The following is a 23,575-nucleotide window of genomic DNA, read 5'->3' as shown; positions in this document are numbered from 1 at the left end:
TGTTGCTTGCCGAACAAGTTGTACCCTGCAGGAATGCTCTGGATTTTCTGGAATCGCGAAATAATAACAACAAAGCTGGCAACTTAAAACTGTTATGACCACTAATGTCTAAGACATACACATGAATATATATATATATATATATATAGGGAGTGATTTTTTCGGGTTAAATGCCTTTCTCAGATTCGGGGGGTAAAAATGGGGCGCTATTTTTATATCTGTAATTCGGGGGAAAATCGGGTGATAATTGTGCCTTCGGGTGTTATCGGGTGTTTTTGTTTCTCCTCTCGTCTATTAAGTCTTTTCCTAATCTATCTGTTTTGTTTTTTGTAGTTTTTTTGCGTGATCGTGATCTTCCAGCGCTAATCCCCGAAGGCATAGACAGTGTTGACACACATGGGTGTATTGCTGGGAACGTAAGTGACCCATTCTCACATGTATTACACGTGGCGACCTTTGTTCGCCTTCAGTGGAAACGTCACTTGAGGATTTCATAGTGACTGGAATTCAGGGAGAAATCGGGTTTAACCCGAAAAAGTCACTCCCTATATATATATGAGGATTAGGGATCAACGACAGTTTTGGGTAGCGTTCATGAAGTGACATAGTATATTACATATATTTCAGTGACATAGCACGGAGATTTGTTTGTTTGTAAGGAAAAAAATAAATAAATAAACACAGATATTTCTTAGTTGTGCACACAAATGGTTTCTCATGTAAAACACTTTTACGTTGGACCTCTATCGTTGGCAGACGACGAGCGTGCATCCGCGGATGGAGTATAACCATACCCGTTTCCTCACAGCGATTGCTCCACATCATAGAGCTTTGCCAAAAGCAATCCCTCCACAATCGACTCAGCATCCCCAGCATCCCCCTTGAACATTTTTGGTACCTAAAGTTTGTGTAACTGTGCCCGGTGTGCACCGAAGGTCAGCTTTACGATCCGTTGCACTGAGACAGTACTGTCTAACCATGTGTCTATCCATGATGCAGAAGAACCACAGCAGGACAGCTATTTTCACCGATGGATCGACGACTGCAGCTTGGTCTGCGTCTGGCTTTGTTGTCACCGAGCACAACATGGAAAGAATGACACGTCTATCCCACAGATCATCTTCAACAACGTCATTGCCGAATTTCCTTGTCTCACGTCATTCATGTGACCACAGTGAACACCGTGGCAACTTAGTATTTTTCAACTCATTACCGCCATGTTCTTGCTCCGGTACCCAGTAAACCACAAACGTCTATGGGACGTACCAGAAAAATCTAAACGATTGCCAAAGCTGCTGAAAGTTCCTTTGAAGCGCAGGGATCCCTCAGGGCTGAGTGAGAATACGGCGGTAAATTCCCTCACGTGGTCAACATTAATCCGCAGACCGACCACTGTAGCTCTGGTGTCGCTCGTAATCATTGTTGTCTCGCGACGTAAAGCGGCCGAGCGTTTCCGGTATTCGAATTTTCGCGTCCGCACCGATCGACCCAGGCGGACAATTTTTTGGCCCTGGAGTCGCGGACAACGGCTCTATCGAAGCGACGCACCACGGGGCGGATCTGCCGATGGGTTCCGCAGCCGTTAGAGGTACGCCGCCCCCGGGGGCGTCGGCGGACGCCTCAGTGATGTTTTGGTGTAGTGAAAAAGCATCTGGCCAATTTTCATTCTGTCTGAGGTGGAATAACAGTAGCATATGTTGTATCGAAAAATCATTTCAAAGGATTATTAAATTCTGCAAATGTTTCTTACGTTTTGTTTTGCTTATTTTGGCTTCCAAACTTTATCGTTGAATGAATATAGTAATCAGCCTCAGCTATATACAGGGTGTCCGCCTTAACTGCGCAGAACTGATCGCTCACACATAGCGCATGATAAGCCCCTAAAAGTAAAGGGACAGCCACCCAGTCAGAATGAAAAGAACACACCAAGTTGGTTTTCTTTGTGCATCTGAAATCACAGAGGTAAAAACAGCTATACTTACATCCTATATGAGAATCGCCAATGGGTCGAAAATGGGTCGAACTCTCTATTTACACTTGCTCTTGCCCGTGCTCTGTCTTTGTTCCACAGACACTTCACTCTAAAAACGGCGTCATGGTAGCACGGCGGTGGTCAGTGATAACACGATAACCCGCCTTTTACATAAAGACCCCGGGCTCAGAATCGCGCCGTTCCAATACAACTTCATTAAAAACGCTAAAGCCCCAGTGCCGGGGGGCTAAAATGAGCCAATCTAGCATGAAGCGTCGTTCGCCGCTTAACGTGTATTCGTGTCTACTGACTGGTAATTAATAATTTCAATGACTTAGATGACTTAGGCGAAGATAGCAGACTTGGTTGACTGTTATATTCCTCCCGAGATTATGCGAACAACGGTTTCGTGCGTATTTTATGCGTATTTCGGTTCATATTAATGAGTCAGCTGTAAACTATTCATATTTTCTAACTGGTGCTTCGCAAAAATGCTTGCTAAAACTTTATACAGATAACAGTCGAAAGATCACTTTTTTTTTCAAGTGTTGAAACATCCAGCGATACGATCTAAATTTGTAATACTACTTCATGAGTACTTTAAAGTACTTTGTCAATGACTTTGTACTTTACTGATCAGGATATTTAATATGACCAAGTAAACTTGTGTAGTACAACACACACACATACATTGGATGGTGATGGGGTGGGCGATTCACCGCCGCTGAGGCGGTACACTGCCCTATTTCGCGTTGGGAGAGGATGAAGGGATGATGATGGGGGCTTTCAAAGAGCAGTCGCCAGACCGGTGAAGATGAAGGCCCTGCGTCTGGTGGGAAGCGTTCGACCACGGACCGAGGATCTTCGCTAGGTTGAGCGGCCGCTTGTCAATGCGTTGCATAGGGACGTCCATTAGTGCACGCTCGTGGTGGTACAAGTTCGATACAATTCAATACAGTTTCAATACTTTACTTTAAGTACATTTGTACCAGACATGTAGAAGATACCACAAAAAAGTATTCAAAATACGTTACTAAATACTGAGCGCAAAATGTATTTAAAACAGGGTGTCGAACCGAACCCGAACCGAAAACCGTACCCGAATCGTTATTTTTGCCGAAACCGAACCCGAACCGTAATTTTCATGACACTGTTGAACCCGAACCGGAGCAGAACCGAAAAAAATAATAGCGGTAGCCGGTTCGCAACAAAACGGCGAACACGGCATGGATTGTACACATCGTGTTAATGGATACACACTCTATCGCTCTCATGATTCCCCTGAGAGCAGAGCAGCGCTATACGTTCGCAATGACCTCGTTGCTGCACCCATCGGCTCAGTTTGTCATCGCTCTTATGATTACGTCACCTGCAGGATCCGCCTTGGCCCCATGCTGTTAACGGTCGTCAGTATCTATATCCGTCCCGCAGTACAGGTCCCGTGGAGTGACTTCGAACGCATACTTGGTTCTCTGGAAGCCCCGGCGCTTGTGCTAGGGGACTTCAATGCACATCTCTCGGCCTGGGGAAGCCGAAGGACGGACAGTAGGGGAAGGAGGTTGTTGGAGGCAATGGAGAATAATAACATGTGCCTGCTGAACAACCGCGAGCCCACTTACATGCGATCCCCAACGTCACTTGATGTATTGGACCTCTCGTGGTGCTCAACCGACATAATTCGCCACTTGTCGTGCGCTACGGATGTCGACACTAGAGGTAGCGATCATTTTCCTCTATATATTTCGCACGACAGACTGCCCCTCTCAGCCACTGCTGGACTGATTTCTTTCACAAACTGGAGACGTTTTCGTGCGGGCCTCAGAACATCTGTGCATACCGGTATGTCCCCAGAGGCTCTGTCTCAAGCAATTACCCGCGGTATTCAGGACGCGGTGGTCATGTCTAAAAGGGTAACAGGCCATGTCGGCCATTCCCCAGCAATTAACCACCTTAGAGCATTACGTCGCCGAGCAGAAAGAACGGCTCGTCGGACAGGGCAACTTACGGACATTGTGGAATACCGCCGGATGAAAGCTAAAGTAACACGAGAACTTAAAAACGAGGACAGGAAGCGTTGGTGTAAGTTTTGCCACCACCTTTCACCGTTTGATCCGACCACGAAGATCTGGCGGACAATCCGATCTCTGAAGGAGGCGCCCCCTCAAAAGAATCCTCTCGCGGCCTTGGCTATCGTTCAGCGTGTAGACGAAAACACGCTTGCGACGGACTTCTGCGTGGTACTAACGACTCCGGTGGCTGCTTCGACCACGCCCCTACACCGCAGTTTTGTCCACAGTTTGACGGCTGAACTTCACCAAGACTGGACCCGTCCCCCGGAAGTTATGGACCGCGACTTCACACTAATCGAGCTAAAGGCAGCGTTGTTATGACTCAAGGTCAAGTTCCGAGAATTGGCATCGTGGGACGACCTAGTTGAGAAGTCTTTTGGGAGCAGCTACCCCAGGGAAGAAAAGGAACCATCCCGAAAACAGACCTGCGGTCTCCTTCGAACAAAGCAGGGGATGTATTCCTGGAATAGAGAAAGCGGGACACTCTCGCCTTCGTTGGTTTTAAAAGCATCCGACATCGGGTGCTCATCGCCCTTCTGTACTTCGGACGTATGTCCGTCACCAGTCTGTACAAATGATGTAAATATATACTGTGTCGCCTTCCCCTGTATTCTGCCTACCGGCGTCTGTCTCCATTTCCCTGCATAGTTTGTTGGAGTCCGTCTTCACGCTACCCAAACGGCGGAGTTACAATAGCGTTGAAGCTTGTGAACGCCGCCTCGTCCCCTGGGCCCGATAAAATCACCTATGCCGCTTGTGCTACGTGCCGCGTGTGCTACGAAACCTTGACGGGCGGTCACTCCAAGCTCTCCTTCATGTGTATAATACGTCTTGGCAACAAGGATCTTTACCACATACATGGAAGGAGGCATTGGTTGTTCCCATCCTGAAACCAGGCAATCCCCCAAATTCCCTATCCTCCTTTCGCCCGGTGAGCCTGACAAGCTGTATGGGGAAACTGATGGAGAGAATGGTTTTGCATCGCCTCGACTGGTGGCTTGAAAAACAACGTGCGTTCCCTCACGAAATGGCTGGATTTCGTCGCCACCGAAGCTCCATGGATTCAGTTCTCGACCTAGTCTCCACAGTTCAACATGCTCGAGCCCATCGACGGATCGTCCGATCGGTCTTCCTCGACATCAAGCGCGCATATGATACCGTCTCGCACATTTGTGTGCTGCACGCCTTGCGCTCGTTTGGAGTATCCGATCGGCTCTTCATCTGGCTCCAAGACTTCCTTACGGGCCGAACTGTCGCTGTCCGTACGTCCCAAGGCCAAAGCCCTCAGCATCCTGTTCCTCAAGGAGTCCCCCAAGGAAGCATTCTCAGCCCGACACTCTTTAACGTGGTGATGGCCGGCCTACAGTCAGTAATTCCTCGCAAAGTGTCGTTCTCCGTGTATGCAGATGACGTCGCCCTTTGGACAGTAGGAAAATCACGCCCGGCTCTCCAGCGCCGCCTGCCAGCTCGCTTTAAACAATATCCATACGTACCTCACGCACCTCGGGATGGACCTTTCACCCGAAAAGTGTGTCGAGCTCCCTTTCACGCGTAAAGCTATGGCCAATTTCCCTCTCTGGCTTTGTTTAAAGAAGCTTGAACCGGTACGCTTTCACCGCTTCCTTGGCGTGGTAATCGACTCGGACTTGCGCTGGGCTCGGCACATTAAACATCTTGAAATTAAAGTGCAGCGATGGCTCCCCGCAATTCAACATCTTTCTGGCTCAGGATGGGGCTGTGATCAGCGTTCCCTGCTCGCGGTTCACGCGGCATTGGTGAGGGCAACTGTGCTTTACAGCCTTCCTATTCTGCACAGTATATCAACAACTTCATTAAATACACTTCGGTCCCTGTTTGCTCGAAGCCTTCGTCGATGCCTCGGAGTTCCAAGAATGGCTGAAACACGGCAAGTACTGGCTGAAGCTGGTGAGCTCCAGATTGAAGTTCTCCGTGAACGGGAAACGGCTCGGCACTACCTCCGTTTGCGTGCTCACATTCCCCGCCACCCGCTACTCAGGAAAATTCGATACCGCCCTGAAAGCAACTTCTATCGAGTAGCGCAGAGGACACGCCAGACTCTCACTGCCTTCATAACTAAGGACACTATACCGCCGGAAGCCCCCTGGTCTCTACCGGTACCGCCCACTTTTGTACACCTCCCAAACCTTCTGGAAAGAAGAGATCAGGTCCCCCCTCAAGTCCTCCGAGCCCATTTTCATGCTCTGCTAGACGAGAAGTTTTCTACGTTTACGGCAGCATATACTGATGGCGCATCCCGAAACAACAAGTCCGCCTCAGCCTTCGTCATTCCATCCGAAGGCGTCGTGCACGGAAGCCGCCTCTCACATCCAACCTCCTCCACAGCTGCGGAACTCTATGCCATCCTTTTCTTTCTACAACACATCGCTGATTTTCCACCCCGGGAATGGGCAGTCTTTACAGACTCCAAATCTGCACTTCAAGCAATTGAAAATTCCGGCATACGAGGCCCATCCGCACCCCTAGTCACAGACGTGTTAATGGCTTACCACACTATCTACGCCGCAGGCCACAGGCTAGTTCTCCAGTGGGTTCCAGCCCATTGTGGTGTCGTGGGGAACGACCAGGCCGACAGCGCCGCAGAAGCAGCACTGTCGTATCGGAAACGGACACGTAATGTTCTGCTGAGAGGAGACCGCCGTTCCATTCTGCGACGCCTAGTGACACCCCTGGCTTCCCGCCAACGGACAACCGACATTCTTCCCCCCTCTATGTTGAACAGAGTTGATCCCACGCTCGCTTTCCGCATGCCACGAAACACCTCTCGTCAAGATGCTGCGTTAATCCACCGAATGCGCCTCGATGTGGCCTTTACAGCTCAGTGGCGTTACCGCTTGAGACAAGTTGACTCTCCCACCTGCTGCCACTGTGGTGCTCTTGAGGATCTGGAGCACATTCTTCTTCATTGCCCTCACTACGAACCTTCCCGAACCACACTCTCCGAGTCTCTTCGTCAGCTGGACTCTCGCCCTTTCTCCCTATCGAAATTGCTTGGTCCCTGGCCCAATCCAGCCCAGCAACGCTCTGCGCTCAAAGCTCTTCTGACATTTCTGGACACCATCGGACTTCGATCGTTATTGTAAAGGGGCTCGTTATTTTATTCCCCCCATTCCATCCAGCAATGGGGTAGAGTATCGCCTGTGGCGATGAAACTCCCCACTCTCCAAGGTCGAAAATAAAGTTGTTGTTGTTGCAACAAAACGGTTTAGACATAAAAGAAGTCAGCATAAGAGTTCTAGTGCCTCTCAATCCCCGAACGAGAACACATTGGTCTCCATATCATGGATTTCGCAAATTTTCACCTGGAAGTCAAACGAGGACGCATAGTAAGTATGATTTCAGCATCTCTTCAGTACGTTGAAGCGCAGTTGTCCTCATGAGCGCTGCGGCGTCTGCTCTTCAGGAAGGAGGTGCCACGCGGACGGACGAACACGTGATTAAGGAAGCGCCCAACATTTCCCTTTACACGTCAGCAGAAAAAATTAAACAAGTCAGAAACACGAGAAGTGGAGAAGGAGCGTACGCAGTGTGCCTGTTTAATTGGTCGTGGTTTGAAAAGTAAATGTAGTTCTGCTCACTGGTAGTGTAATTGTGTCGTGACCCATTGCTTTTGTGTTGTGGATTAACTGGTACACTGCTGTGAGCTCGGACAGAGCAAGGCTGGCAGACTTATTTTCCCCGTGCTTCAGTACGGTTTCAGATCGATTCACGCTGCGAATGCAGTGTGCCGGCAATTACCGACGCCTATGTAAAATGCTGTCCATCTTATTAGGCTTCCGTTAAGTGTATCTTGCTGGCACTGTACGTGTGAAAAAAGAGATTTGGGGAACAGAAAGTAGCAGGACTACACCGCTTCAACAGCTTAGACGCTATTTGCAAGTGTTCGTCCATTTCTCCTTTCTCTCGTTAAAGGGAGTACCTGACCACTAAAAACGTCAATGCCGGGGATGTGCAGTAGTTAACTACTTATACTTAAACTACTGCATGATACGACGACAGAGAAATAGGCGATGTCAAGTTGCCGGTGATGAGTAGATCAAAGAGTGATGTTAAACGGTAGGAGCATCTTATTTATTTACACAGGGTAACAAGACGGGTAACGTGCACGAGACTGCACTTCTTCAGGTTACAAAAATATGAACGTGGTACAGGAACATATATACAGCTGACGAAGGAGTTTTCGTATGAGAGGGTAACAAGGTGATGGAAAGGATCCTTTACATCCTTTCCATCACCTTGTTACCCTCTCATACGAAAAACCTGTAACCTGAAGAAGTGCAGTCTCGTGCACGAAAGTCTTGTTACCATGTGTAAATAAATAAGTTGCTCCTACCGTTTAATATCACTCTTTGATCTACTACATGATAGCTAAAAGGTAGTTAGAGACTGCGTGCATAAATGGGAGTTACAACAACTAGTTACACTTTGTTTTGTTCTAGTTAACTAACAACTCTGAGAATTTCTTCATCTTGCGAATAACACACCCTGTGCACCTGACGCAGGCAGCAAAAGCTCATTCAGCATTGTCATTCATGGAGAACCTTGCATAACGCACTGCAATGCTCAGCGCAGGCGACACGCATGACACGCATGCTTTGCCTGGCGAGAAGGGGTTTCGACGGGGAGTCAGGAGAGTATCTAATGTGCTGTAACAGGACCGTCAGCTGTCGGAGCATAGGTCAAACAGGTTGAATTAGACTGGTTAGACGCGGAATGGAGACATTCGTTGTCAAGTTTGCGTACAGAAATGCTATGGTAGATGAGCAGAAAGTATGTCAGGGTACATAACGATCGACTCACACAGCACATTCAAAAAGCTTATGCCCCCTCCGTCGTCAAATTGGAGGCCATGACTGTATCATTGCATGACATATCACTACATCAGTATTATATGGAGGAGCACATCTCTGCTCAATGCAAACAACACCAGTAAGCTATTAGCCACGCATTTCCTCATAAAAGCAGTTTTAAAAAATGGAAGCGTTGAACCGGTTCGGGGCTGCGAACCGGTTTGTGAACCTGTTCGATTTTTATCGTGGCCGAACCGGAACTGAACCGGAACGAAATCCAAGCAACGCGAACCCGAAACCGGGTATTTAGAGTAGAGAAGTAAATACTATGAAAAGTATTTAAGGTACTTATAAGATACTCAAAAAATAAACAGCCACAAAAGTGTCAAAATATGCCTGCAAATTAGACATATGCTTTATTTGCACGCATTAGTAGCTGCATTTCGAGGTGGTCACCCGATAACCGTCCTCTCTTCCTTTGAAAAACGTTTCCTGAAGCCGAGTTTAAGGTCAGAACACACGTGGTGTTTCAAGCCAAATGATAACCTGAGCGTGGACTTCCTTTGAAACGGCCTGGAAAGATCAACTATTGTCAGGTGCGGCAAAAAAAAAAAAAAAGGTATGCCCATCTGAATATTCGACAAAAAGGAAAGAGTAATTAGAGTACTGAGTGCTAAATACTGAATAAAGTATTTTAATTACAGTACAAATACTTTTCACGAAGCGTACTCAGTAGGATACTAAGATACCAACAAAAGTGTTTAAGATACAGCATTTAGAGAATGGTACTCAAGATATGCTAAGTCCTTGGTACATTAGTTTAAGCACAATCTTGGGTACTTTGCCCATCACTGGCACCGCGACAGGCTTCCCGTTTTCCGTCTCTTCCGGAATGGGAGCCGCGCTGCGTTTGAACTTCGTACAGGATAACTCACCCGTTATGAAGAGGATCACCCATCCTAGGATGTAGTCGTCCGACTCATTCGGAAATTGAGACAAGTCCGTACAGGTGAAGCCCAGAGAAACCATGATGGCCACTAGCGACACACCGAAGAATAGCCATTCGAGACCTGTTACATGCTCACACCGTCTGACCTGTAAGCAGATTCAACGGGGCTTGTAGAACTCATAATGCCTATGAAAAGCGCTTAAAGGAAAACAAGGAACGTAAACAACAACTCTATTTTGTGATTACGAGCGTAAATTGCGGAGGTGAACGGACAATGAAGATATAAACACAACACTTAAGCTTCACCAACGCACACTTTTCCGATTGCCGGTCAAGTGTGCTGCCAAAGACGCAACATACACTTTTAAAACAGAACTTCACCGCATAGCACACTCCTATCCAGCTGTCATCCCTAATGGCATCGTCCTCTCCCTTGATTCGCTGGAAACGGAAGGCGTACGTTTTTTTGGGACGCTTATGCAGTTGCGTTAAGTGTCACAAAAAATGCGTACTCCCCGTGCTTTCTACGCCGGTATCACTCCGCGCAATGGTCGCGCTTGGTTTCGAGCGGTGCTGTCCAGGGAAGTTCTGTTTTAATATAGTGTAGTACCAATTACTATCGAAAACCTTCGATGCGAGGGTTGTTAGCGTTGGTTATACCCCAGAAACAAAACTTCGCCACATGAGACGGTCAAAGCGAACCGCCACAGAGAATACTATAGGTTCCCCTCATGAGTTTTGTTGAAAATATTTAGTTGCCTTTTCAGTTGATATACGCTAATTAAGCTGTTGGTGTTCTTACAAATTTGCCTTTTGAAGAAACTGGAAGTGAAAAAAGACGATGTTCTGGGATTTTTCTTCGTGAACGTTCTCCCTTGTGGCTAATGGCCATTCTCCATGGGAAGAAGAACGTTCTGCACTGACTTTTGTGCTTCTTTTTATAATGTTGTAGCGTGGTGCACGCATAAAAGTTCTCGTGGCATTAGGCCTCTGGTCCTTTACACTTGAGTCGTGCTCTGGGTGCTATTCTTTCTACATCTTGTTAGTGCCGAAACCCGGGAAGGAGTTGTCTGCGACTGGCCAAGCCATGCATAACGATACGGACGTCCTGGATCGACTCAGGGTCAAGAATGCAGCAAGACGAACGCAGGCCACGAGGACTGTCAACGAGGCCACTGCTGCAATGCTAGACATGAACTCCACGGCAGAGACCTTGGACGTTCTTTTGGAAAAACTGATCACATTCAGCAACGCACTTCAATCACTTGACCGCGAAGTTGAAGGTCACACTCCAACCGAAAGCTTGGGAAACGAGTATACCTCAGTGCTGCAGTACGAGAAAATAACTGAGGCCATTGCGAACTTGCGACTTAACGGTGAACAACTGCGAGCAACGCAATCCTTTACTTTCTCACCTGCTACACCTTCACTAGGATTTCAAGTATCCGCACAGCTAGAGTACTGGGGTCAAGTTGCAACGTCTCGAACTACTCAAGTTTCATGGCGACTTCACAGAATGGCAGCCTTTCTGGGAACAGTACAAGGCCAACGTGCACGATAACCAGAAACTTAGTAAGTCAGAAAAGTTTCACTATTCGCGCCTTGCTGTTCGGGACCAAAACTGCCGCCATATCGGGACTATACAGACAAGTGCGTCTAATCATGACACTGCAATCATCCTTCTTATGCAACGTTTTGGCGACCTAGGTAAGCTTAGAAAAACAGCACCTGGTGCTGGCTAAAAAAAAACGCCAGCTGGTGTCAGGGCGAGGTCATTCCTCGTGGCATTTCGTCGTTTTGTGGTACGTCGTGGGCTGCCTAGTACAGTGCACCCAGACGACGCATTGCATTGCATTCAGACAATGCCCTGACCTTCAAGAAAGCGTCCAAAGAAATTCAAAAACCCGTCATCCGAGAGGAAGTGCAAGACCACTTCGCCGATAGCGGCGCGTAGCCTGGAGGTTTATGGTTGAAAGGGCAGCGTGGTGGGGTGGCTGATGGGGGCGTCTGGTGCGTGAAATGAAGGGTACACTTCGAAGGGTACCCCGACGTCAGTCTCTCACATTTGAGGAAATTGTGACAGTTTTGCAAGACGCCGAGGCCTCGATAAACTCGCGTCTGCTTACGTACCTGCACGACTCCCTGAACGAGCCAGTCGCTCTCACACCGGCTCATTGGTAGAAGACTTACCACCCTGCCAAGTAGCGAAGATAAAGCACAGTCGTCTCCCACTTCGACTAACCTTTCTCGACGGTGGTACCACAGACAACGGGTCTCTGACCACTTCTTGAAGAGATGGCGGACTGAACACCTACTTCAGCTGAGATCGGCACATTCTTTCAAACCTGCAAGCTACCACCCATTGAAGTCGGGTGACCTGGAGCTGCTCCACGAAGAAAGAGTACCACGGCAGTGCTGGAAGACAGTACGGATTATGACCCTTCACAAGGGCCGGGATGACATAGCCCGGCATGCACCATAAAACTGCCGCCAGGGAATACGACACGTCGTTCCGTGCAACTGCTGTATCCCCTTGAAACAGAGGTACAATGAGCTGTTGCTCATTCGGTGGGGAGGATGTTACAGATTTGCCTTTTAAAGAAAGTGAGTGAAAGAAGAAGTGAAAAAAGACGATGTTCTTGAACTTTCCTCGTGAATGTTCTGCACGGACTTTTGTGCTTCTTTTTATAATGTAGTAGGGTGATGCATGCAAGTTTTCCTGGCATTAGGCCTCTGGTGTCTGATACTTGAGTCGTTCTCTGGATACTACTCTTTCTACAGTGTTGTTTGCTCTACCGCTCTACGTCATCATCGTATATTCTTCTTAGGGTAGTGCATTTCATACTTTACGAATGATCTGCATTCCTTTGCGCGACATCATGTCATCGTCACTTCTCCATCATTTATTGTTGTTGTTGCGCGAAGTTTTCGTGTCGCTCTGCTAGAAACCCACTTCAATGCGAGGGAGAGCAAGAGCTGCTGCCTCTCATCTCGCGCGTTTAAGGGCAAGGAAGAAATCGCGTTTCTGCCGAAGCGGGAAAAATGAATGTTTGCTGACTATAGCCAACAACGCCTGCCGCAATACTACTTACGTGTGTGGTGCAACAACAACACTCTCTCAGATACCCGGGAAGCACTTGTAGTCGCACGTCGACGTCGTTCTCGTGTACCAGCAGCGGTGTCCCTTCCCCGATTGTTGCCATCTCCGCTGTCTCTCAGAAGGCAGGAACAAGCTCTCTTCAAAGTACAACACCTGTCCCAAAGTACAGTCCTCCATTTCAGTCGTGTGGTAAACGTGTTAGACCAACACCCCCTAGACAGAAGGCCAGCGCAGCTCTGCTAAGTGGTATTGGTTAGACACTGAAAGACGTCTTTAAAAGCAACAAAAAACCTTTCGCGCTATTCGGTAAAACGACACACACACTTTCATCAGACGTCTTAATCTGAAATTTTTTTGGATGGACCTCTGCACTCCTTTAAAGGTACTGTAAAGCAGCACCGATCAAATGTCATTTAGTGTGGCTATTCGATAGTCCAAGCCACCAGGACAAAAACTGTGCAAGTTTCATTCCAATCGACGGTGCAGTTAATTAGAAAATTACAATTAAAGATTACGGGCAACACTGTACTAGGTATTCGAAATGAATCCGTACTTCTGACACATACGGCGGCAAACACATTGCATGCGTATAACACTGGGCCCGACATAACAATCCACCATAAAATCCGCCCCTGCAATCCACACAACGATCCACATCTGAGGATAAACGGATAAGCGAACTGGCCCTGGACCGGCAATCCAGAAGATGTGGGTTCGAGTCCTACAGCTGGCTAACCTTTTCAGTGACTTTCATCTTTCATCCTTGAAATGAAATGCTGAGCCGTTGAAAAAAATGTGTCAGACGTACAAGAAGCCAGACAGCATCGGGACTTGTTTGTTCACAGAGGTTCACAGAGAGAGTTTGTTCGTTCGAAAGAGGCCGCGAACAAAAGGAGCGCCCAGGCGCAGCAGAGAAGTAGGGAGAGCCTCCATCGAACAGCGGCCAGCACTGGGTTACTTCGCAAAAACAGGGGTTAACAGGTTAAACTGTTAACAGGGGTTTCAAAATGCATAGGTAAACAGGAAAACTACTAATATGGTTACTAAAATAACGAAGTTCCGATGTCATAGTGTGTAATACCAATTTTCAGTGTTGCCAGCTGTACAGGGGATTGTTTGACACCAGGCGTCGCACCGCTCCACTACGCCGCATCTTTCATGGCAAATTAAAAATATTTATAGCGCGCTGTTGGTCGTATGGTTCCGCATATGGTATTTAGAAGCAACAAAGTCTCTAGTCACATCACCGGCATATCTTGCTTGTCTACTGCTTTACAGTACCTTTAATGTGTTGCAAATGTATGGCGTAGTGCTTTTTTGTGGCACTTTGCATTTACATTAATTGGCACAGAAAAGTTCGTTCGCCCAGCATACCACAGGTGCGTGCATTCATGCAACCTTAATTCATGTGCACGATTTGCTTCGGTCGCTTCTCCCAGAGGGCGCGTTTTCTTAGTCAGCTCCGGCAGCTACGAGTTACTCTAAGCGCACGAATAATTCCAGAGTAGGCCAGTGTGTCCGTCATAAATATGCGGCGAAAAACAGCCGGAGCAGCCGGAGAGTAACAACTCTGCTGCTTCTTCAAAGGGAAGGGCCTCGACATTCCCCGTTGCAAAATTCCCGATCTTGGAACAAAGAAAATGCCCGATAGCTTCGTAAGATGATGCGTCGCGTTCAAAAATCTGATATCGCTAATTAACCTCTCAGCTTCACGAATCTTCGATGTCCGTCGAAGTCGTTTTCAGCGAACCAAGGCCACATTTGGTCGACCTTTTGGGCTTAGCTGGGCTTAGCAGGGAGGGAACAGCTTGTCGGTTAGTTTATTATCGGTGTTTGAATTTTTTGTCCAGGTTAGTCTACGGTCGCTGTTGGCATTTTCCTGCGCACCATTGTGCATTTTGGGCAGCTTATTTTCAATCGGGGTACCACGAAGCAGTAACTTCCAGCAGTTTATTTTGCAACGGCGATTTCGACCACTTTATGTCGAGGTACACCGCTTCCAAATAGGGTAAGGTCTCAATGCCGTTCGCCTAGTCAGCCATCTTGAAAGCAGAGTAACTCCTACTATAGTGACTGTACTCCTACCGTTCGAAAAATCCTGTCGAAGGGCTACTCTATAGGGTCACACACACGTCACGCAATGTCATACTAAACTCGCTGATTACTCGGAGTTGCCAGAATTGAATAAGGAAACGCGCCCTTGTTCGAACCGAACCGGAAACCGGAAGTAACCGTTATTTCTCGGCAGAACCGGAACTCAACTGACCCGATTTTGCTACCGCTATCTTGAATCTGAACAGGAACTGAATTGGCTGAAGAAAATTCGGTGACCAGTTCAAATAACGTTCTGAAACTTTGAAACTGCCTTTTTGTTTCGTTCTTTATTTTTATTTTTTTACGTTTAATATGTTTAGATAGGGGTAGAGTATCGCCCCTGGCGATGAAACTCCCCATTCTTCATGTTGAAATAAAGTTGTTGTTGATGGTGTTTAGATGTGACTCAGAGCTAACGGCTTGTGTATAATACGCTGCCTGTGGTGCACGGTAGCACAAGTAGCAGTCCCACTAACGCAAGTGAGCGTGGAACAAGCGTACCGTACTCGAATACAGTGTCTCCACAAGGAGGCCCACCTGGGACTTTAGAGCAGGTGTGCCGAACTCATTCGTGTCCGCCGGCGACATTCAGTCATGGAGGAACTACGCGGTTCGGTTCGCATCAGTTCGGGGTAGCCTGTTTCTGAGATATGATCTGATATATATAAAAATGAGCCGAAGTTTAAAAATAGGATGGTTCATCCCACACCAAAAAGACGGACTGCATAGTATTACTAGTGGTGTGAGGATACTCAAACTATTTTTGTGTTCTAAGTGATTAATTAGTAATTTAATTAATAAATTAATTAGTAATGTAATTAGTAATTTAATTAGTAAATCAATTAATTAGCCAAAATGTCAAATGAAAAAGTTGTAGCGGGCTATACAACGACACGGAACCCGTTGATTGCAACTTTGTACCTCTTACGAATAAGGTAAATATTTAGAGAGATTGAAACATTTATTTTACTGAAAAACAAGCTTTCGGACGGAGTCCGTCCTTCATCACCTGATGAAGACGCTAGAGGGCGCTGTGATTCGGCGCTCGTCGCGCGTCTGCGACAGGTAACCCGTCGATTATCTTGCAGTTAGTCTCCCAAGTTAGTCTCTAGACAGATGTGTGAGACAGAATCCACACATCTGTCCCACACATCTGAAAAAAGCAACATCGGCTCGAAACGTCATCCATTATCTCTTCCTCCTCACTTTCGTACAGCAGGCTTTGTATTTTCAGTGTTCGTAAATGCCCCTTACCTAAAGTGCTTTGCCGCGTAAACTGCCTTTGCCTAGAATTGCACTATGTCTGGTACTGAATGTGCACGGCAACATCATCGGAGGTTCACATCGATACAGCACAAGAAAGGAGACACGCCACGTAAGAACTTCGAAGTTTATAATATGGGGGTTATAAAGATAAATAAGATGACATAAAAGCCCTCGACGACACCCCGTTTTGAGACGTCTCTGCAGAATAGCGGTAGTCTCTACGGATGCCGTCAATCCCCAACCGCAAACTCATTTGTTTGTACACGGAACGTCAAAAGAATCCGTCCCGAAAAAATATTTTCCGTTGAAAGTCCCGTTTGCTACATTCTGTCAACAGGGTATGTCGATGGCATTAGATTTGCGAGAAAATCATTTCAGGATCATTAATTTGAGGTAGCTACATAAAAGTTGAATTCACACTAAAAGAGCTGTGCGTCTGTTCGTGTGTGGTGTGTGGGGGGGGATGATCTCTTTGTCTGGCACATTGATTCAGTACAACTGTATTGTAAAATACTATAGTTCAGTCTGGGAAAAGTTACTTGAAAAAGTAACTTTAATTCCAGTCGCTCCGCGCACAAGTAACTACAGGTTACAGGCACAGTTACCTCAGCATAAGTAGGAACTTAGTATACACCGGCAGGGTGTGTGCCTCCCACCCCCTCTCCATCTTCCGCGGCGATCCACAAATATCGTACAAATCTGAGGAGAAATAAATATATATTGTGGTGTGTGTGTGGGGGGGGGGGGGGGGGAGGCAGGAAGATCCAGCATGACGATCCAAAAGTTCTTGCCGTTTCTGGCGTCAATCTACCTAAGCAGCATTCTTAAATAGTTCTGAACTAGGTTTTCAAACTACTTCCAATCTCGTGATCGTAACAGCGCTCTCGGACATTCCCACCATCACGATCACGATCGGCATCGCCATCGCCGCTCGCATCACCACCGGTTGCGTTCGTTTTATTCGACTCGAACAACTCGAGAGCGCGAGAGAGTAGACTCTTGGTGGGCGAAAATGCCGCGGCGCGGCTCTCATGACGTCGCCCACGTGACACCTAACTCCGTTCTAAATTCGAGGATTCAACACTAGAGGTGCTCAAGAGTCGACTCGCAGCGACTCTCCTTCGAGGTGGAGGTCGCTCGAGTCGAAGGACGTATGATGGCTTCCATACGTCACGACTCCGACTCGCGGGTCGCGCGAGTTTAATAACGAAAACACACCCACCGTCATCCACAGCATCGTCATCGCACATCATCGTCATCATTGTCACCACTCATATTAGACCCCCTAGCTATGGGGGTAGCGTTCCACTCTTGGAGTTTGGAACCTCCCCACTTCATCGTCAGAATAAACTGTTGTTGTGTTGTTGTTCCAATCTCGTGACGCAGCATCGCGGCAGTAGTTTATCCGAACCTCAAGCCTTGGGGGGGGGGGGGGGGCGGTGCAAAAAATTTGGGGGTGCAGTTACATTGTAACAATAGTACACAGGAAAAAAAATTCGGGGGTGTTTGCCAAACATTTAGGGGTGTTGGGGGGTATGGAATAAACAACTGATCGTCGGTATGACAGCCTATATGTGCATACCCTGATAAAGTTCCGTTACTTCAATCCTGTGCCTTCTTCATGATTCTGAACACGCGGTCCGCACTCATACACAAGCAGAGATACAAAACGTAACGCACACTGATCCGCAACTCTCTATTGAATGTGCGGCTAGAACGAGAACACGCTAGCTTTTGCGCAACACCTTTTATAAAGGTTACCTTGCAAACAAACAAAGAAAACTTGTCAGGTGACAAGTTCAACCTCTCCGTATTTTTTTTAGTCCGTCCAACTCCAACTCCAAACAAAGAAAAACAAACGAAGCAAATGCAAACGCGGAAGTCGTTGAGAAGTTACAACGTCCCTATAAAGAGTTTATACATTGTGTCTTTTTTGTTGTTTGTTGTTCTCATGGGACAACTTTGTAGCCCCTTATAAGTAAAAAGTTAATTAACAATTTTAGGTAATTAGCCATTCGACGGTTGAGCAACACATGGCCAAGAGCGGCTCCTCGGCTCAGAGATGATAGAAATGAAACAGGATGTCTATCGCACTTATAGTTTATTTTTAATGAAAAAATCTGTATCGAAAAAAAAAAGAAAAGAAAGACACCCTGTACTTACAAGTTACGACGATTGTATTTGCGTCGCACTCGGAAGTAACTTCTATTGCTCTTACAATGTCAAGTTACAAGCTGTTTTTAGCCTTTAAAGGGACGGTCTCGTACAGCACGGGGCGATTCCGAAACTTTGACACTACTATCTTCACGAGTACTGTACACATCTACAACCGTCCAAGTTCATTCAGTATAACAAGGTCGTTTTCGAGGAATTTGTCGAAAACGATGCCCGTAATAGCAGACGACGAAAACATGCGCTTCCTCTCATGCAACGTCACGCTTGATGTCGCCCTGCGGGTACGTCGCAGTTGCATGGCAATCGGAACCTGCAGAAGGACTTGCGTTGAATAATCCCCTTGCTCTCAAAATGGGGAACACTCGGACATATATCTCCGCGAGCGGAGAATGTAGCCCGTGCATTGACTGTTGGGTCTCCGATAATGTGGCACATAATCGGATACGCAGAAGGTAAGTCACGTGTTTTCTTTCCCCGAGCATTTAATGCGTTTTTTAAAATAAACACGCACTCCTTCTCATGTACGTCGTCAGCGACACTTTATTTCGAAACACGATCAGTGGTGCAACGGGGAGTGTAATGGAGCGCGCGTAACATATTTTTGGTCGGAGCTGTAATGCGACCGCGCGCGCAGATGGCTGCGACTTCAGATATGTGATTGTGAGTGGGGTCTGTTCTGCGACTTTTAACTTGTCTCTGAAGGTTAACCTAGTTGTTCTAAACCACCATGTGGGCCACTTCTTAGAATGTGCGTTTTTCGCCGAGAACTGAAAGAACATGTACAAGTGTTGTCGCGGTCCCCAGTCACTTCTGAAAGCTCGTCTGCTCACGCAGGTGCAGTGGCTCGCGCAAAAGCAGACGACGTCTGTATTCTGTCACGGACTTTCCCGCAGGGCGGACGGTGCAGTCGAGTTGTTGCCAACAAGAGACCGCGTCATGGTCTGCAATCTTTATCAATTTAATTCGGTATTTAATAACCGTGACGTGCTTTGTCTGGGCAAATTTTGGGATTCCCATTTTTTCAACAAAGGGCAATCGATGATACACCTAGTGAGGGGCAGGGGGTACGAGACCATCCCTTTAAACAGAGGTATCGGGCGTGTAACCTCTACGATATTTTGAAACCTACATCTGTATAGAAGTTACACGTAGCTCAAAGTTACACTAAAGGCTCATTCACACATGCGTTCCAAAAATGGCGCCGCCTCAGCGTTCGCGGCGCCGCCGAGAGGGGCCTGTCACACATAGCCGAGCCGCCATCCTGAAAACGCGCTTCGTTCTTGTTGCTACGTCAAGATCGTACCGACACTTCCAGCTCTCTTCCTCAAAATTTACATTGTGTAAGCATGCTCTCCATTTTATAATTATCGTGAAGCATTTCTGCTGGAATCATCAATCGTTGGAACGACAAACGCGACACAACAGCAGAGAAAGAACGGCAGAAAAAGCGAGACACATGTTTACCTACCGACGACCAAAACACGGTCACATACAAGTCGTATTTATTTTCGTCGATTCCGCTGTTTGCGCAAATTCCCAGCTCATCGTTGACAGCTCAGACACCAAACAGCTATTGGTGACAAGGAATTTACTCAGGCGGTAGCACCAAACACATACACATGCACAAATGACAAAAGATCCCAGCGCGGTATCGGGAGGCCCGCCTTTTCCCCGCCGGCGCCAAAAGGAAGCCACCTCACTCCTCCGAGCGCTCCGATTGGCTGTATGCAGACTTGTACGTATTTGGAGTATTGTATTTAAAATACTGTATTTTAAATACAATTTGCGGTATTTTGGTACTCTACTCAATAATTTCGGTTTTGTGTATTTGTACTCTATTTAAAATACATTTTATGATATTTTCTACTCAATACTCTAATTACATATTTTGGATCTCCCATCAAACTTTCTGTGTCTCATCTTTCCATTATCTTGCTTGTTCTGTGAAAATTTCTTGAGTCCCTCGGACTTGACCCGGACATTGGCCCTTCTTGGAAGTCCCCATTTAGAGATCTTGCCCAGTGTATACTAATCCTCGGCGAGTGACGGTTCTATTATGTGTGCCCTGACTCGATAACGCCGAATTCTGACCACGCCGGGCAGGTACCTGTAGAGGTTTGCTTTGTTCTGGGTCACATGTGCTTAGTGGTGTTATGTGGTATCTCTTTCTCATTTTTGAGACTTCTGTTTAGATGACTCCTATCACACAGGGGCGGCTTGCGTTGTACACGGGTTTTAGGTGATTCATGTCACATAGCGGGGACTTGCCACATTGACCGGTGACGTTTTGCGTTCAAGGATAAATAGTATCTTAATTGTATTTCAAATACTTTTTGAAGTATTTCGTACTCTCTCTTAATTACTTTAATTTTCATGTATTTATACTCTATCTTAATTACATTCTAACGTCAGTATTTATTATCTTATCTTAAATACATTTTTGAGTATCTTGTACATGTCTGGCTGTATGAAAAGCGTTCGCGTTTCTGCCCTCCGAAGCTGCAGCACGGAGCGGTTCTCGAAAAGCGGCTGGAAACGCTCCGCGGCTCGCGTTTCGCGGCGCCGCGAACGCGAAACGCGTTCAAAAAACGCATGTGTGAATCCAGCTTAACGGGTACCGAGTTAAGAGTGTAGTCATAGACGGGACCAACGCTTCTTCCATATTGCACTTATAGGAGAGCTGACCACAGAACTGTTTTCTTGTCATCAGAGTAATGGTAACGTTTTGTATTGCAACAGTACCAAACTTAATGTAATAATTAATTAGGAGCCCTTTACCAGGCTAGAGGGTCAGCGTTGTAATCCTGCGCGAGGATACTGCGAGCATGTCCCTAGCATAGTGAGGTGGTGAGGCGTCACCACGGGTATCTTCGAGTCGAAGGCCACCTCCTAATGCAGTGAAACGGGCTTGTTTCTGAGTAGCGGTGATAGCAGCACCCTATATTCTCATCTCCATTCTCTTAGAGGTACGGGCAGTCGTGTGAGCACACCATGCTGCAACGGAGAGCATAGATCGAGAAGTTAGCCGACAGAAAGAACTGGTTACGAGTTAAGTTACCGTGTGAAAAAATGTAACGAAGTTAATAACGAAGTTCTTCAGCCTGAAATGTAACTCGCAGTTACGGAGTTACTTAAAAAAAGAACGAGTTACTTCCAAGTTACTTCGGACACAAAATAGCATTACGCAGGTGCGTGAGCAGTTGAGTTGCCTGCGGGGGAGCGCTTAGATCGTTTTCGTTTATGTTCAACAATAGACCTCTCCCTGTATGTAAACGAATGACGCCATAGTGTTCGACAGCGCCACAAATTTGGTAGAGTTGAACTACGCTCGAAGCTAGAGGTGAACAAGGTCGCGCCCGAAAGCCACGGTCTTGACGGGATTACGAAACGGGTCCCTGAAACGGACACGACCTTCGGTCCTACTTTTCTTAGTGCCGAACAAGTAGCGAAGTAGCGTAACATGGTAGCGAACAAGTGCCCGTTCGTGGAACCCAGCCCTCTCCTTCCGATTTGTTTCGGTTTCAGTATGTCTGCTAACGTCATGATGATGTTTCTCTGGTAGAGGTCTATTCGAACGCTTTGCATCTTACTCCCTGTGGGCGCACAATGGTTCAGGTTCATTTCAATGGCAGCGGTTCTTACTTCCTGAATAGAATACTGTAATTTAGTATCACGTTTTATGGCAAAAAATGTCATGAAGGAACGGGAGAGAAAGCAAGAAAATATGTGGACGTGAGTGAAAAGCGAATTAAAAGGAACCTGAGGAAGGATACCTGAGAAAGGAACGAGATCCTCTGAAAGTTACCACAGCGCAAAAGTACAGAGTTAAGTTACAAGTTACCAAAAAGAGGAACTTAGTTACAGTAACGAGTTACCTCGAACTCTGACGGAGAGTGGAAGAAAATGTGAGCGGGGCTTTCCGAAATCATTGCGGAAAACTAAAACTGTTTGTAAGTATAGTTACTTTTAACTAGGTTACTTCCAAAAACTGCAATAATTCAGTGCCTTTCGGCTTCCTCCAACGTGACGCACCAATATTGCGCGGCGTTGCGCAACACGATTCTCTCTCTCTCTCTCTCGTTGAGTTTTCCTCTAACGGGGCCACCAGCCCAGACGAGGCCGTTGCATGCCGTTGCAGTGCTGCTCGCCTTTTACTAACTATACGCGCAAAAACCAGGAGCATCAAATTGACGACACAGGTTCATCCTGAAGTTGATAAGTAGCTGATTAGCAGGCGTCTTTTTGCTAGCTGAAATGTATTGACGGAAACATGGCGATATAGCTATTACGATTGCGGTCTTTTGCTTTCCCGCGAAGCATGGCAGGATCGAAGTTTCGTTTAATGCATCTCACTATGAGATAGATAAGCACGGATGATTTACATCTCCGTCCTGTCATGTAGCGATAACGCAAAAAGGCTCGCATAAACTTCGGAGCAGCAATTAAATGTGAAGCGAAAATTACTCGCCGTAAGAAACGATCGAGCTGTTAGTACCAACGTAAATGCAATAATATCGGCAAACACAGATAGCCATAACGCGACGTTCTATCTAACAAGAGGAGTCGTATTCCCATAGCCCGAAAAGTATTTCAAATACGCTAAGTTCAGTTCTGTACTGCGCAGAAGCGCGTGTCTCTAATGTGCTCTCACTGCAGTATTAATTCTGCTGTAAAGTGACACAGTTCCGAATTTCCTCGATATACGTTTCCCCATAGTCGAGCGCGGATATTGCACGGCATTGCGCAATATCACCCTCCCGTCAAGTGTTCCTCGTACGCCCCTTCTGGTTAGTGCCTCTACTTCTGGTCAGAGAAGTCATACATAACAATAACAACAACAAAAACAACAACAACAACAACAATAATAATAATAATAATAATAATAATAATAATAATTTGGAATTGGAACTTTTATTGCAATATATTAAATATACACATAATACAGGCCCCGCCTAAACCGATAGGCTTGTGGGCAGAACCTCGCGGTCAAGTGGCAAAACACTATGCACTAGCGAGACAAAACAAACATACACTGAAAAAACACAGACTGAAATACTTCCAAACAGCAACGCAGTAACGATCTAGATATTAAAATTATCAGCTTGGTTCATAACGTCCTTA

At 46.7% G+C, this 23,575-nt stretch overlaps 1 protein-coding gene across 7 annotated transcripts in view; it reads right to left on the bottom strand.

The window, feature by feature from the left end:
* Positions 1-21,494, bottom strand: part of LOC135399321 (uncharacterized) — a 54,644-nt gene extending 33,150 nt beyond the window's left edge. For 2 of the 7 annotated variants that reach the window (XR_010424241.1, XM_064631177.1), the window contains exons 1-3: positions 21,233-21,490; positions 12,912-13,072; positions 9,806-9,965 (exon numbers count right to left, since the gene is read on the bottom strand). Coding sequence is in view for 6 of the 7 variants with exons in the window: in XM_064631177.1 (XP_064487247.1) it covers positions 9,806-9,965; positions 12,912-13,022 (271 nt within the window). In the remaining variant the exon portion in view is untranslated. Of the gene's footprint in view, positions 1-9,805; positions 9,966-12,061; positions 12,235-12,911; positions 13,073-21,232 lie in introns of those variants that run through there. The other 5 variants (XM_064631180.1, XM_064631181.1, XM_064631176.1 and 2 more) reach the window with 5 other exon arrangements.
* Between the last annotated feature and the right edge of the window lie 2,081 nt (positions 21,495-23,575).

The sequence above is a fragment of the Ornithodoros turicata genome, chromosome 6 (genome assembly GCF_037126465.1).
Source record: "Ornithodoros turicata isolate Travis chromosome 6, ASM3712646v1, whole genome shotgun sequence".
NCBI lineage: Eukaryota > Metazoa > Arthropoda > Arachnida > Ixodida > Argasidae > Ornithodoros > Ornithodoros turicata.
Note: the sequence above shows the minus strand (reverse complement) of the source record. Positions and strands in the feature narration are given on the sequence as shown.